General features: G+C 65.0%; 2 protein-coding genes across 3 annotated transcripts; one reads left to right on the forward strand and one right to left on the reverse strand.

Annotated features, from left to right (window-relative positions):
- Positions 1-2,128: 2,128 nt before the first annotated feature.
- RNF208 (ring finger protein 208) lies at positions 2,129-7,116 on the forward strand. 2 transcript variants are annotated; one of them, XM_071453634.1, is made up of 2 exons: positions 2,129-2,787; positions 4,172-7,116. In XM_071453634.1, exon 2 carries the CDS (start codon positions 4,866-4,868, stop codon positions 5,661-5,663), a length of 798 nt encoding a protein of 265 aa, XP_071309735.1. In that variant the 5' UTR covers positions 2,129-2,787; positions 4,172-4,865; the 3' UTR covers positions 5,664-7,116. The 2 variants fall into 2 exon arrangements, with proteins under 2 accessions (XP_071309735.1, XP_071309736.1); XM_071453635.1 differs by lacking the exon at positions 2,129-2,787 and adding an exon at positions 3,023-3,163.
- A 4,513-nt stretch (positions 7,117-11,629) lies between these two features.
- Positions 11,630-14,953, reverse strand: LOC139603216 (ring finger protein-like). Its single transcript, XM_071453807.1, has one exon. The coding sequence runs from the start codon at positions 13,122-13,124 to the stop codon at positions 12,168-12,170; it is 957 nt and encodes a 318-aa protein (XP_071309908.1). The 5' UTR covers positions 13,125-14,953; the 3' UTR covers positions 11,630-12,167.
- Between the last annotated feature and the right edge of the window lie 40 nt (positions 14,954-14,993).

Here is a 14,993-nt window from a genome sequence, read left to right on the forward strand (position 1 = left end):
GTTTGGGTAGAAAGCACAGATCTTGGTGGACCAACTCAGCAGAGGAAAGGGGAAAGCTCTGCATTGAGCATGCAAAGCAGAAGCAGAGCCATTGGGGCAACAGGAAGATCCCAGCACCTTGGCACAAACACACTCTTATTCAGCAGAAAAAATGCCCAATGTAATTTATGATTATTTTTAAATAGAGCTGTTGCTTAAGTCATGGAATAGCAGCATAATAGCACACGGTGTAGCTGGGTCAGCACGGGGATGCCATATGAATTAATAACAGAAAATAGCTCGTGCTCGCTCACTTCCTGCAATTTCCTCTGCTCAGTGAGCTCAGGCGTAAGATCTCAGCTCTTGCTGTCTGCACCCAGGCACGTTAGCAGGGAAGGCAGGAGCACCTGACACAGGGAGGATGGGGAGGATTGAGGAAATCCCTGTTTAGCGTGTGCCAGGCAGCAGCAGCAGCCTCACACTGATTTCAGCAGGTGAGCAGATCAAAGAAAGGCACTTAGAGGTGCTAGAGGCATTCAAAAATCCCTTAACCACTGAGAGAAACTCCCAGATTAAGAACTCGGCCATTGTCAAGAAGGGAGCATGGATTTCCAGGTGGAGGTGATGCTGCAGGGTCCCCAGGGAGAACCTGACTCCAGGGTCAGTCTGGCCTGGGAATGGAGCTCAACTGAGCCCTTGGGGAATCCTTGTGCCGGGTGGCCTTGGTCATCTCTTCCAGGTCAGGAAGAGAGGCACCTGGGTGAGATTTTTAGCATTGCATGAAGTGTGGGTAAGAAGATGATCTCTGGGCTGCATAAGGCCTGGCATAGCTGTGAAATATGTAACCTCCAGCTCCTGTGTCCATCCCACTGATGGCAGGGCCAGAGGACAGCCATGGTGAGGACAGAGTGGCTGTGGGGACACGGCAGCTGTAGAACCACACAGACCCCTTGTTACAGGGGCTGGATCTTTGCTGCAGCAGGGCTGGAGGGTCAGCAAGCAGGGCTGGACAGGGCAATCTTCAGGGAGGTCATAAAAGCCCAGGCACAATCCTGGAGGAATATAAAAAACTAAAAAATAGCAATGGGCAACACAAGCAGAGGAACCCCAACAGCACCCAAAGGAGCCTGGTGAGCCCCCACCAGCATCCTGCTCCAGCCAGGGCTGGGTGGAATGGGTTTGGGTTTGGGTTTGGGTTTGGGTTTGGGTTTGGGTTTGGATTTGAGTGTGCACATCCTGGGTCACTGCTCCTGGGGTCGGGGCATGGGAGCTGGAGGGCTCTGTGTGGGGTTGCCTCCTCATTTGGGCCATTTGCCTGTGGGGTCCCCATTCTGGAGGCACCCACAGCAGGGGGAGAAGGCAGCCTGGCCTCTAACAGGGAACATCCATGCCTCTCACATCTGCAGGAGCCAGGAAGCATGGACCAGGAGTCATCTGCTCAGGGCACCTTGTGGGGTGTCCCCAGCCTGTGGGGTCCTGTCTGCCTGTGCCACTATGGGGGTCACACCAGCAAGCCCATGGCCATGAGCAACGCTCCCCAGCACTCTGCAGGGACCTGTCAGCATTGCTGGGACCCCCACCCACCACACTGAGCCCACCGTGTCCCCAGGGACCAATGAGCACCCATGCCCAGGAGCTCTGGAGCTCAGCAGGGACTGGGGGGCTCTCAGGGGCCCCCTCTGCTCCCCCGACAGCCGTGGCCATGGATCCCAGGGGACAGTGTGGGGTGCACGGCTGATTTGGCAGTGGGAAAAAGCCGTGGTGGGGGAATTCCTGGCTGTCCGACCTCTCCCCAGCCCCGGGGGCTGCAGGGGCTGCTGACAGGGCCCCCTCCCCGACGCTGCCCCACAGCCGCGTCCCCGGAGCGGCCCCGGCGCCGCGGAGCCGCTTCCAGCGGCGCTGATGCTGAGTCACCGCGGGCCCCTCGGAGCGACCCGCGGGGGCCCGGCCGGCCCGGGAGAGGGAGCGGGGCCGCGGGGAGCGTTCGGGAGCGGCTGCGGGGAGAGGGGGTGCGGGGCGAGAGGGGCTGTGGGGAAGCGGGATGTGTGGGACCAGGGGAGTGGGTCGGGGTAAGGAGGGATGTGCGGAGAGGGGGCTGTGCGGGGCGATGAAGGGGTGCGGGGCGGGGAGGGGGCGTGCTGGGCGTCAGGCGCTGCGGCCGGCGGGCCCCGGCGCTGCTGAGCGAGAGAAATGTGAGGCGGCTGCACCACTGCGGCGGCACTGCGGGCGGCGGCGGGAGCGCGCAGCAGCGCCCGCGCCGCCGGGCCCCGGGAACGGCGGGCACGGAGCCGCCGCTGCCTGCCCGCTGCTGCCCGCCGCTGCCTGCACCTGCCCAGGGGCACAGGGGGGCCTGGCATCAGCCCCCCGCAGCCTGCGCTGCCGGCCGGGGGTGTTGCATCAGCCCCGCGCCCAGCCGGAGTTCGCGGCCGGGGGCGGCGGGGGGAGCCGGGGGAGGGCACGAAGGAGCCCCCGGAGCGGCAGCGGCCGTACCTGCCGGCTCCCCCGGCCGCCGGTCCCCGCCGAGCATCCGGAGCGACCCGGCGCCGCCAGCCCCGGCCCCTGCGCCCGGTCCCCTCCCCGCGCCGCCGCGGCCGCGGCCGGAGCGGGCGGCGGGGCCGGGGGCGGCCGGCCAGGACCATCCCGGTGGAGCCGCGCCTCGGAGCCGCCAGCATCCCCGGGGAGCCGCGCCTGGCCGGGGCAGCGCCGCAGCCCGCTGCCTTTCAGATAACCTCCGCCGCTCGGGCCTGCGGAGCCGCACCGGGCACGGAGCGGGGGCTGAAGCGGGACCCCTGCCCGGGGCCAGCGCAGGTAACGGCGGGCAGGGGCGGGGGAGTCACCCCGCGGGCGTGCGGGAGCGCACGTGTGTGTGTGTGCGGGAGCACTGTGTGCTGCGAGCGTGGGGCACGGACTCGGGGGGCTGGGGATTGCGGTGGGAGGCTGGGGAGGGGAGGATGCTGGGAGGTCTGTGCCTCCCCCGGAGTGATGGGGTGTGGGGTGCGGCGGGGGCTGTGTCACCCCCGAACGGACGGGGATGGCGGGGGGCTGTGTCGCCCCAGGGGCGGTGGGGGTGCGGGTGCTGCGCCAGGGCTGTGCGTGAAGGGGTGTGACAGAACGAGCGTGGGAACGCGGTGACAGTGCGTGGCACTGCTGACCACCCGTGTCGCTGTGCTCGTGGGTGCTGCGGGTGAGTGTCTGTGTGAGAGCTGCAGGCAGAGCCCCTGGGGCTGCTGCTGCTGCGGGAGGGGGGGATATATGCTGTTTGTGGGACGCGGGTGCAGGATGTGGGGTGTAGGAAGTGGGGTGCAGGATGTGGGCCCGCGAGGGGGAATGCAAGAGGCGAGGCCTCCCTCTGCAGGGCAGGATGCTTGCGGGACCCCAGTGCTTCCAGGGCATGGCCCCCGGGACATCCCTGCTGGGGCTGGGCAGGGATCCAGCCCCCCCTCCCAGCCCTCGGGCACCCGGGGCTGAACCCCGCGGCCTCGCTTCATCCCCAAAGGCTGCTGCTGCTGCAACCAGATGGCCCCCTCGGGCCCCCTCCGCCAGGCATGGCAGCGCCCGGCGGGAGAGGCATCCCTCTAACAGGATTTGCAGCGTGATGGAGGAGAGCGCCTTCGCCCTTCTCGGAGGAGAGCCGGGCTGGCGCAGGGGCTGCTGAGGGAGAAAATGGCCTCGGGCTGGCTGCCTGCCCCCCATCTCCTGCCCGCAAACGTGGCCTGTCCTCTCCATCAGCCCCGGGACAAGGGCAGGGAGCTGGGAAGGGGGGGACAGGAAGCTGGAGGGAGGGATAATAGCACGGACAGATCAGGAGCAAGCGATGGAGGTAAAAATAGATCCACTGAGCAGAGGAGGGGCTAAACGTGAGAGAAAACCCTGAGCAGAGGCAGGTCGGCGGAGGAACCCCTTCGAGAGGGGCTCCGCAGCCCAGGGGGGCTCAGGGGGACCTGCCTCCCACCCTCAGGGCAGAGGGGGGTCCCGGCACCCCCCGCTCGGGGCCGCCGAGGCGATGCCGTGGGGGAAATACCTGCCTGCTCCCACTTCCGCAGCCCAAGCACGCGGGCGGATGGACAGGACCCGGAGGGCATGGCTGCCAAATTGCCGGGATGCAGGCGGGCACGCATCCCGAGGGAGCGCTGGCAGACGGTAGATCCATGAAGAGCCTTGGATCCAACCCCCTCTCCCTTTTCATTTCCAGCGAGCACGAAGCTGAGCTGGGGACAGAGGTACCAGGGACCGAGGGGACAAGGTGTGCGGTGTCCTGGCCGCAGCCAAGGTGAGCTGCCCTCTGGCACGGGATGTGCCCCGAGCCCCTGCCCTGTGGGAGCTGCCGGTGACTGCAAGTGGGAGAGCCGGGAAGTCAGAGCAAAGGAATTTGCAAACACATTCTTCAGCGCCACGAGGATCCCACTGCATGTAAACAGGAACAGAGGCCGGCCTGGGGCAAAGTGAGAGCTGCCTCCAGTTCTGCAAGATCCTCCCTGGACTCACCTGCCCTGGGCAGTGCCCACTGCCGCCATCCCCAAATTACCGTTCCGACTGCAGCTGATCTGCCGTGGGAAGTGGCAGCGAAGGCGAAGAGCAGGGCTGCTGAGTGACTGCCAATGTCACGTTAACATCCCGGCGAGGCTGCGGGGAGCCGGCGCTTTGATCAGCCGCCCAAGAGCATCTCGAGGCAGGCAGGATGCCACTGTGAGCCCTGCCTTCTCCTGCCTGCCCCAGCCTCGCTCCTGGCACCCTCGGGGCTGGCTGCAGAAGAGGGGCGTGGGGTCCGCTGCCGCTGGCCCGTCTCCCCAGGATGCTCTCCCGCACCAGCTGCTGCTCCCTGTGCTCCTGCTCCGCGGCCAGAGCGAGATTGAAAGCTCAGCAGGCTGCCAGCATGTTTTAGCCTCATGCAGGCGTCCCTCGGAGACCCCAGAGCAGTGGACAGTAATGTGAAAACGATACTCATGTCGTGTCTGAAAGGGCAACAGGTCATCATTAAAATGGAGGCGATGAAGATCATCCACCCGGAGAAGTTCTCGGAGCTGCAGGGGTCGCAGCCGCGCTACGCGCCCGCCCCGCGCCGGGAGCCGCCCCTCGTGGCCAAGCGCGCGTGGCCCTCCGAGTCCGAGATCATCGTCAACCAGGCGTGCGGGGACATCCCCGCCCTGGATGCCACCCCCGGGCCGCTGCCGCTGCCCCGGACTCCCCCCCTGCCGCGGCGGGAGCGCGGCTACCAGGGCCAGCGCAAGGGCAGCTCCGAGGTCTGCTACCACCGGCAGCCGCCGTCGGACGAGGTGATCGTCAACCAGTACGTGCTGCATCCCTCGACGCCCTGCGAGCCCCTGGAGTGCCCCACCTGCGGCCACATGTACAACTTCACCAACAAGCGGCCCCGCATCCTCTCCTGCCTGCACTCGGTGTGCGAGGAGTGCCTGCAGATCCTCTACGAGTCCTGCCCCAAGTACAAGTTCATCTCCTGCCCCACCTGCAAGCGGGAGACCGTCCTCTTCACCGACTACGGGCTGGCGGCGCTGGCCGTCAACACCAGTATCCTGAACAGACTGCCGGCCGAGGCCCTGGCCGCCAACCCCGTCCAGTGGAGCAGCGACACCGACCGCAGCTGCTACCAGACCTTCCGCCAGTACTGCGGGGCCGCCTGCACCTGCCACATCCGGAACCCGCTGTCCTCCTGCACCATCATGTGAGCCCCGCGCCCGCCCGCCCCTCCGCACGGGGCACGGCGGGGACAGCGCGGCCCCCTGTCCCCTCCCTGCCAGTGGCACCGCCAGGGAATGCTCTAATACTCACCACGGAGGATGTGGGACCGGTGTCCTTGCCGGCACTCGGGGGGGGGGCAGAGGGGGTGCTGGGACCTGCAGCAGCCCCCGACTCACCGGTGGTGCCCGGGGAGAGGGACGCTGGCAAGGGGAGCACATCCACCAGCGCACCCGGGCTCTGCGGCTCCCCTGGCCCTGCGGCGGGCGCTCCTGTGGTGCATCGAGCTCCTCACCGTGCTCCTTCCCCGGGCGCCTCTCCCTCCTCTCTCCCCGGCTCTCCCAGGAGCGGACGCTGGGCTCTGGCCGGAGTGACGCTCTCCCCATCGCCCCACGGCCGGCAGCAGCAGCACAAGGAGCCCTGGAGATGCATGGTGCCACACTGGGCCACCCTCCCAGCACAGGAAGTGAGGACAGGTCCCCAGCTGCCCCCTCCACCCCCTCTCTGTAAGTTATTTGCCAAAGCTTTCATCTCGGTGGCCACACCGCCGTGCGCCCGAGTCTCAGTAGCCACACCAAGCCGCCACGCCGGCCCCTCGGATGCCAGCAGACGTGCGGCCCATGTCCTCCGCCGGCCCTTGAGGAAAGCTCCACTTTGTCCTCGTTTTGGAGGATTCTTGTTTTCCCCGTCCATCCCCAGCCACCCCATCCCAGGCCACTACGTGTTCACAAAGGCATTGAGCTGTGCCCGTTCTCTGCCCCTCCGCCCGGGACCCACACCGATGCCCCAGGGGATGGCTCAGGAGGGTGGCACGGGGTCCAGTACCCCAAATTGCTGACTCCAGTGAGGGGATTTGACTGGGTAGGGGGACCGAGGTCTGGCTCCTGCCCACAGTCCCTTCCCCAGAGCAGCACCTCTGCTCTGACCCCTGTGCAGAGGGGCTGGCAGGGCAGCAGCTTCCTGTGCACAGTCTTGCTTTCTCCAGAGCACCTGGAGGGGTAAGTTTGCTGCCAAAAAAAACAAAACAAAACAAAATAAAGAAAAAGCCATAGTTTTGGGTGCTCCCATGGGGCTGAGCACCACAACCCAGCCTGGCACGGCACCAGGGGCACGTGCTGCCCAGTCCCAGGGTGCTGGGGCTGGGTGAGCCTGAGGGGTCCCAGAACCTACATCCTGGAGGAAACAGTGCCCCTGGCACTGGCCAAAGCCCAGCACCCATGCAGGGAGAGGGATCAGTCCATGCCCTGTGCTGTCCCGAGGGGGCGGGCGATGCCGCTGGCGCAGCCCCAGAACCGTTCTCGCTCCGGCGGGGAACGGCGCCGGTACCGTGTCTGTGTTGCTCTGCCAATGCCTCCTGCTGCTGGTTGTGACCATGATCATGTTTTATACCCGGCCTTGTTCTGACCCCATCAGTCTCCCCAATAAAGATTATATTGGAACGAAGGCTGAGCTGGAGTCCGGGGCCGCGTCACCGGGGCGGGAGGGGGGTGACACCAGGATGTGCCCTGGCCCTGCTTCCCCTGTGGGACAGGCTGGGCCATACCCGGGTTACAGCTTTGCCCTGGGCTGGGACCTCCTTCTCCAACCTGGCTTTTAGCTCTGAGGGAGTTGTGTCCCCTCCCTGCCCGGCCCCTGCACGTGGCTGGGCACCTTGGGGGACCCTGCCCAACTTGGCAAGGGGTCCCCAGCCACAGCAAGAGCCCTCAAACACCCACTGGATGTCCCCTTTCTCCCCAGGTGATATGGGATACTGGTGGGAGGATGTGCCATTTGGTGGGACCTGCTGTTGAAGGGAGCTAAGGAGAGACATGGGCAGTGCTGGGTTTCCCTGTTCTGGTGAGGCAGCTGCACTCATGGACTCCTCTCTGCACCATTCCCACAGCATGCAGGAGCTGCCCTGGGGCTGGCAGCACCAGCACATGGAACCCACTGTGTGCCCCGAAGGACCCTAGGGTCACTGGGATGGCAGCTCCACAGCTGGGAGAGCCGGGAATCTGCAGCAGAAGCAGCTGGGATGATGGTCCCAGGACAAGGCAGCTCCCCAGGGCAAGCTGTACACACTGGCTGGCGTGGGAACAGGCTGGGGTGGGCCCACAGGCACTGTGTGCCCACAAACAGCGCCAGCCCACAAATTTCCCTTCTCCAGGAGCAGTAACTGTCTCTGCCCTCAGCTCTGGGCCAAGGTGGAGCATCTGCTTCCAAAGCAGCAGCACATCCAGGAGGGTGCAAGGATGGCTGCAGACCCTTTTTCCTGTTGTGCTGATTCCCATCCCAGGGGGATTTCTATGCCTGGAGAACAGAACACCTCCCAGTCCAGGGGTGCTGAACTACAGCACCAATAACGCAGCCAGTGCCACCCTCATCCCCAAGGATGCTGGAGCTGTGTCGTGTCTCCCTGTCCTTACCAACATCCCCACCCTGCACTCACATTCCTCCATCCTTTGTGCAGCCTTGGCACAGTGTGGGGGGTCTCCTGGTGGTCACAGCAGCCCCACACTGAGCCAAATCATGTGGCTGCTTGGGGGAGTTGGGGCAGCCCCTCATCCAGGATGTGCATCTCCATCAGCCCAAAGGCTCAGGCCAAATCCAGGATAAGGAACTCTGGCACCCCAAAAGCTCATATTAAATCCAGGCTGAGCATCTCTGTCCCCACAGACACCGAAGCTGTGGGCCAACCAGAGCAGAGGTGGCAGCAATTTTGCCCTCGGTAGGAATTTACCCTTTTTATTACATAAGGACAAAGGGTACAATGTGTTCTCCCCTACACTCGTGGCACCTCTTGGGCACAGAGTAAATTTAAAACTGCTAATTTGATTTTGAGTTACAATTAAGGAAGAAATAGGGCCTTTCAGGAGCAAGTACTGGGTGAGAACCCATTTCTCCTGCCCTATTAACCTCGAATAAGCACTTGCTGGAAGAGGTGCCAGGTTTGCTGCAAAGGACAGGGACATGGGGTGGTGCCAGCCCTTGTGTCACAGATGCAGGTGAATTAAGAGTCTTTCACATCCCCTAAAATGCTCCCATGGCCATTCTAGCCTTGTGCCTCCATGCTAAGTTTTTGAAGGTCTCTAAGTCCTATGAGCTGCTTAAGCATGGCCAGGACATTGCTGCAGGAGGAGGTTTGGCCACATGAGAGCAGAGATGTTCCCAGGTGAGCTGGTTCTAAAATCTCCTCATGGTTGTAACATCTATCCCAGGCTGGGATGAAGCTCTGGGCTCTCCCAGTTTGGCTCATGGTAGGAGAGGTGATGTGGGGAGTTAAATTGCTCCTGGGGGTGATCCTTTTCCCAAATGTCCTCATTTATATGGGAAGTGCCAGGATCGGGCTGGTTTGGGCTCGGCCTGGTTTGGGCTCAGCCTTTGCCATGGGTTTGGGGCGTGGTGTTTGCCAGTCATTCTCCCCAGAGTTAAGAAGCATTTGGACAATGCTCACAGGCACAGGGTGGGATTGTTGGGGTGTCTGTGCACGGCCAGGAGTTGGATGGGTTCTTTCTAACCCAGAGCATTCTGTGATTCTGTGAGAAGCCTCTCCTGCAGCCCAGACTCTCGGTGCCTGGGGCTGTTCTGCTCCTGAAGGGCCGGTGGCAGCGCTGGCCCCATGGGGTGGCCCCACCACCCCCATCCTGCCCCAGAGGTGGCACGGCAGGAGCAGCTGCCCCTGGATGCAAACAGGCGAGCGAGGCTGTGCCGGGCCATGGGGAGCTCCCCTCCCGTCTGCAGGGACGTGGCTGAGCACCAGGGCCGAGCCCTCCTTGGGGACACGCAGCCTCAAACGTCCCCGGGCGGTCACGGCCCCGAGCGGCCGCTCCAGCCGAGGGAGCTCCGTGCCGAGCTCTCACAACGCGCATCCCGCCGTGACAGGACCATGGTGGCGGCTGTGACGGGTCCCCAGGGCAGGGCTGGCCCCGCGGCTGGGGAGGGACTGCTGAGCTCGGAGCTTCCTTGGGGTGAAATCCAGGAGAGGGCGGGCCGCGGGCTCCTGCTCACTGCCCAGCTCCGTGTCCCCTCCCCGTGCTGGCCCCGGGGCTGCTGGCACTCTGGTCACACTGCCAAGGGACACAGCGGGGGGACATGTCCCCAGAGGAGGGGCAGAGTGCAGGAGGGAAGGTGCTGCTGGTTGTGGTGCAGTTGGGACGGGGATGCCTCTGGCCAGAGCAGGGACACACCAGGCTGCAGTGGGAGAAGCCAGGAGAGAATGGGCCGGTCCCTGCAGGGATGGGCACAGCCAAGTCACTGGTCTGGGGACACCACATCACCTGGCACCAGCAGGTGCCGGCTGGGGGATGCCATGAAACATTTGGGGTGTTGCAATGGGGTGTCAGGGGCTTGGGAGAGAGGACAGGGCTGCAAGTGGGAAGGTTGGGTGGGTTTGGGGGGCTGTGCTGGAAGCTGTGCCTGTGGCAGGAGCCCGGCATCAGCCCTGGGTCAGCCCTGTCAGCCCCCAGCCCTGCTCACCATTATCTCAGGCTGCTAAATATAACCCAGCTCTGGGAGTGGATACTGCAGCCAGGCTCCACATGGCCCACAGGGTCCATCCCACCCCACAGCCCCCAGGGATCCCCTTCTCGGGGGGATGGAGGTGCCCTTCAGCTTTCAGCACCCAGAGGTGCCAACGGCCGGCCCAGGGAGCACAGGAGTGCTGGGGGTGTCCCGTGGGGGCAGCTCTGGCCTGGTTCACCCCAAACACCCCCACGCAATGTAGGGCAGGGGCACGAGGCTCCCCCATGGTGACAGAGCCCCCGGGTGTCTGAGCTCCCCCTCCCCACGGGCTCCATGGAGCCAGAAACGCCCCAGCCAGGGCTGAACTGGCACTTCTCCTGATGGAGCTGCTCCACTTGGTATAAATAAATATTCCTTGGTGCCACCAGGACTGGGGAGACCCACCTGCTTCTGCCTGCTGACCTGACCTGTTTTGGGGTGCCCTGCCCTGCTCCTGTGCCTCAGCACTTTCCCAGAGCAGCCCCTGGCAGCGCTGATGCTCAGTGGCACCAGTGTCCTGGCAAAGCCCAGAGCCCCAGTCTCTGCCCTCCTGGGCACAAGGACAGGGGTTCTCTGAGGAGCTGTGTGGGCACAGCAGTGCTCGCTGGTTGCTCAACCCCCCAGCTTCTGGGCAGGAGGAAGAGGAAGAGGAAGGGGGGTTGGCACCCTGTCTCCCACAGCCACAGCCCTGGGGAGGGGCCCGAGGGTGTTTCCGGGGCAGAGGGGCAAAGCCAGGACAGGGGGATGGTTGCACAAGCCCAGCACAGCCAGGCAGGAGGACAGGGCACAGCAGTGTCACCAGCCCCCAGCAGGGCTGGGCTGAGAGGGACAGAGAGGGGGGACAGCACAGGGAGGGGGGAATTGGCGTGGGGTCAGCACAGAGCCTTGGCAGGACACCCAGAGGAGGCCAGCAGTGACAAACAGACTGCTGCACATTCCAGCCTGTGGAGGTGGCTGTCAGCACCCCTAAAATGGAATCCTGGGAGGACCTCGAGGGTCTGACAGCTCTCTTCCACCCACCACCAGCCCAAAGGTGGCTGAAAGCCTGGGAAGATCCCCATCCCCCTCCCTGGGGAGGAACAAGGGTGCAGAGCAGCCACACTGACCCAGACATCACCTGGCTGGCGTGTGGCCACCACGTGAGGCTGGCAGTCAAAGGCAGAGCCCAGATCCTGCTCAGCCCTGGGACACTCCTGCTCCATGGCAAGGCCCATGTGGGCACAGCCCCAGTGCCACTCACCACAGGCTGCTCCACCTGTGTATGGCACTGAGTGAGCCGTGTTTGCTCACTTATCTCCCCGAAGGGCACAGTCTGAGCACGGGCTGGCACGGCTCTGCAGGGGCTGGGAGGTGCCATGGTGGGGCACGCTCCCCTTGTAGGTGGGTGCACTGGCTGTGCCCATTCCCTCCTTGTGGCACTGCCAGGCCCCACAGGGACATGATGAGACTGAGCACTGAACTCAGCTGGACACAGCTGTGGTACAAACACAGGTTGTATTTTCAGTGCATGCTGGGGGATTCCAGCCCGTTTGTCCTGGGTGCAGGTGGCACAGTCCATGGCACAATCCGTGGCACAGCTCATGGCACAGTCCATGGCACAGCCCGTGGCACAGCCTATGGCAAAGTCTGTGGCACAGCCCGTGGCAAAGTCCGTGGCACAGTCCATGGCACAGCCCATGGCACAGTCCATGGCACAGCCCATGGCACAGCCCTGCTCTGCCCGCAGAGCCTCTCTGGTGCCCAGCGCCAGGCAGGGATGTGCCCCACTCCATCGGCCCCCTGGCTGCGGCAGCGATGTCACCGCGGTGCAGGTCATGCCCAGCTCCAGGGTCGCCTCCCTCTGCTGCCTGCTCCTGCTCCTCCGCTGCCTCCCCCGCCCCGGGCTCACGGGCAGTGCCAGGTGTCCCGGGCACCCAGGGTCCCAGGCCTGCTCCCCGCTGGCATCACGGTCGCGGGCAGAGCCGGAGCTGGGCTCCTTCCCCACGCACGCTCAGCCCGAGGGCACAAAGCCAGCGCTACTTGTCGAGGATGAGGAAGAGCATCACCATGAGCAGGATGGGGAGGAAGATGAGGAGCAGGCTGAGCATCTCTGCGGCCAGCAGCAGCGCCAGCAGCAGGAGGTAGCAGCAGCGGCAGCGCCGCTCCAGCCGGGCCAGGGCGCGGATGAGGCAGGGCGGGTACCGCACGCAGGGCAGGCACCCGAACATGCGGCTGGTGTGGAAGCGCACCTGGAAGCGATGCTCGAGGGCGCCGGCCAGGCCCGGGCGCCGGGGCGGCAGGGCAGGGGGCCGGGGGGTGGCCAGGGCTCCGGGGGAGCCGGGCTGGGCGTGCAGCAGGAGCAGCTCCTCTTGCAGCTTGCAGATCTCCCACTCCAGCATGGGCGTCTTCTGGCGGCAGATGGGGCAGCGCACGCGGCCGAGCTCGGCGCCCGTGGCCGTGTCCATGATGGCCCGCAGGCAGGCGCGGCACAGCCCGTGGCTGCAGTTCAGCACGGCCGCCTTGTGCCGCTGCTCGTCGTAGGGCTCCGTGCAGATGGGGCACTCGTCCTCGCTGCCCGCCAGAACGGGGCACGGCTCCGCTGCCACCGCCACGCCACCGCTCGGTGCCATCTCTGCCTCGCCGAAGAGGCTCTGGATGGAGCTGGAGACGCTTTGGGAGCCGGGCCGTGGGCTCTCTCCGCGGGGCAGGACGGGGCCGCTGTCGGCAGCGGGAGGGTCCTGCCCCGCAGGCAGGGAGGGACCGTGGGCAGGCGGCTGCTCATGCCCGGGCAGGAGCGGCTCCCTGGCATCCTCCGTCCGTGGCAGCTCCCAGCATCTCCAGGCAGCGGCAGACTCCTCTCCACAGGGTTGGGGCGGCTCCCCGGGGTCCCCCGACCCCGCGGTCTCGCTCTGGTCCCGCTGCCTGGCACAGCCTTCCCCACCGGCTGCCGGCACCGGCCCAGGCTGTGCCCCCTCGCCCACCACCGGCTCCATCGGGGTGGCCAGAGCAGCCACCCCGCTCGCCCCCCGCCCGCCGGCTCCCCTCGGGGCTGGGTGCGGGACGCGGGTGCTGCTCCAGGGCAGGAGACTCCTTCAGCAGGGCTGCCCGAAGGGTTTGAAGGCAGCAGTGTCCGCACAGAGTCCCAACATCCCTCCGGTGCGCTTTGGGGCGCCCGTCTGGACCCGTGGGTCAGGAGCCTCTAGCGCCGGGCGCAGCCCCATCACCCTCACCGAGGCCACCCCAAGAGGGGCAGCACCGTGAGCATCCAACAGCCTTTTCCTCCTCCTCCTCTTCCTCCTCCCCAGCACCAACGCAGTACTGACCCGCCACGGTCCGGAGGAGAGGGCACCGAGCTGGGCGCTGCCCGCTGTGCCAGAAGGGTGCAGGCGTGGCGGGCACCCGCGCAGGCAACTGCCTCCTGCCGTGGGCCAGGCAGGGCTGGGGCCGAGCCTGGCTGTAACCAGTCTGGTTTGTCAGCTTCTGGAAGTGGTTCAAATGCAGGGAGCCCGGGGCAGGCAGCCATGCCTGCGCCAATCAGCTCCCGCCGGGGCTGGGGAGGAGCTGGGCCCACGGCCGCCTCTTCTCCTTGCCCAGCACCAGTGGAATCACCTCTGTGGCCAGTGCTGTCCACACCCCTGTCCCTGGGGCACGGCAGCACGGCCCTGTGCTCCACCACTACAGCCTCCCAACATGGCCCCGTGCTCCTCCAGTGCAGTCCCCCAGCTCAGACCCCAGGACAGCCCTGCACTGCCCCAGGAGAGCCCCAGCACGGACCCTGCGCTGCCCCAGGACAGTTCCCAGAACAGGCCCTGCGCTGCCCCAGTCCAACTCCCTGTCCCCCACCTCTCCTTGTCACGTCCCACAAGCAGCTTACAGGGCCTGGAAGTTTCTTTCCAGGTTTCCCACCGGGACAGTGCCCCAGATGAGGGGATGGTGGCACCAGGGTGGTGACTGCCATGCAGCAGCTCTGCAGTGGCCCCACTGTCCCTGGCACATGGGGACACAAGCCCAGCCAGGGTGTGCAAGTGCAAGAGCTGCTCAGAGCAGTGGGGTGGGGAGTCCCCAAATGCCCCTGTTCCCCCTCACTGCAGTACCACAGCTTGAGCAATGCCCCAGCCACTGCTCAGCCCTGCAGGACCCCGTGACTCCACCATGGGAGGGTGGCTGGGTCACAGGCATGGCGTGGCACAGTTGTCCCTTCCTGTCCCAGCATGCTCCCAGGGAATGTCCCTGCTGATTCATGCCTGCTCCTAATTGCTATTTATGCAGTGGCACCCAGTTCCCTGAACTGGGGGAGGGAGGTGGTGGCACTGGTCCCACTGGGGCACGGGCAGGGCCAGGAGGGTGCACAGCCTCGAGGCTGCAGGGAAAGGGCTGGAAGCAGCTCTCAGGATGGGTGGAGGAGAGATGCAGCTGAGCAGGCACTCAGGGAAGGGGATAACTCAGCAGGAACTTGGAGCTCAGACCTCAGCAGGCTCAGGATGATGAACTGGCAGCAGAGACAGAAGCATCAAGGCTTCCTCCTGTGCCTGTGCCTGCTGGCCTTGGCCACTGGAACCAGGGGGAACAGGTCTGTCCAGGCAGCCTCCTCCTGCAGCAAGCGCTGCTGAGTAATGCCAGGGTGGAGAGACTCCCATGCAATACTTCCCTTCCTCTGGCCCTGCCACAAACAGTGGCCACTGCCACTTCCATGGCTCCAGCAACACCCTTGGGTGCCACTCACCCCACAGGAACCCCCGGGCCTGGGGCATGTGGGGCAGATCAGTCCCACACCGAAGCCAACCAGCAGAACCCCCAAGAGACCTCTGGCCCCTGCTCTGGTGGGGTGTGGGCACAGGGAGCCAAAGCCCCCAGGAGATGGG

Source organism: Agelaius tricolor, unplaced genomic scaffold (assembly GCF_023055355.1).
Source record: "Agelaius tricolor isolate 1412-34295 unplaced genomic scaffold, bAgeTri1.0.p SCAF_37, whole genome shotgun sequence".
Lineage (NCBI taxonomy): Eukaryota > Metazoa > Chordata > Aves > Passeriformes > Icteridae > Agelaius > Agelaius tricolor.

Bases quoted from the DNA above. Each gene is read 5' to 3' on its own strand.
- LOC139603216 (XM_071453807.1), bottom strand. From the start codon at position 13,124: ATGGAGCCGGTGGTGGGCGAGGGGGCACAGCCTGGGCCGGTGCCGGCA.
- RNF208 (XM_071453634.1), top strand. From the start codon at position 4,866: ATGCAGGCGTCCCTCGGAGACCCCAGAGCAGTGGACAGTAATGTGAAA.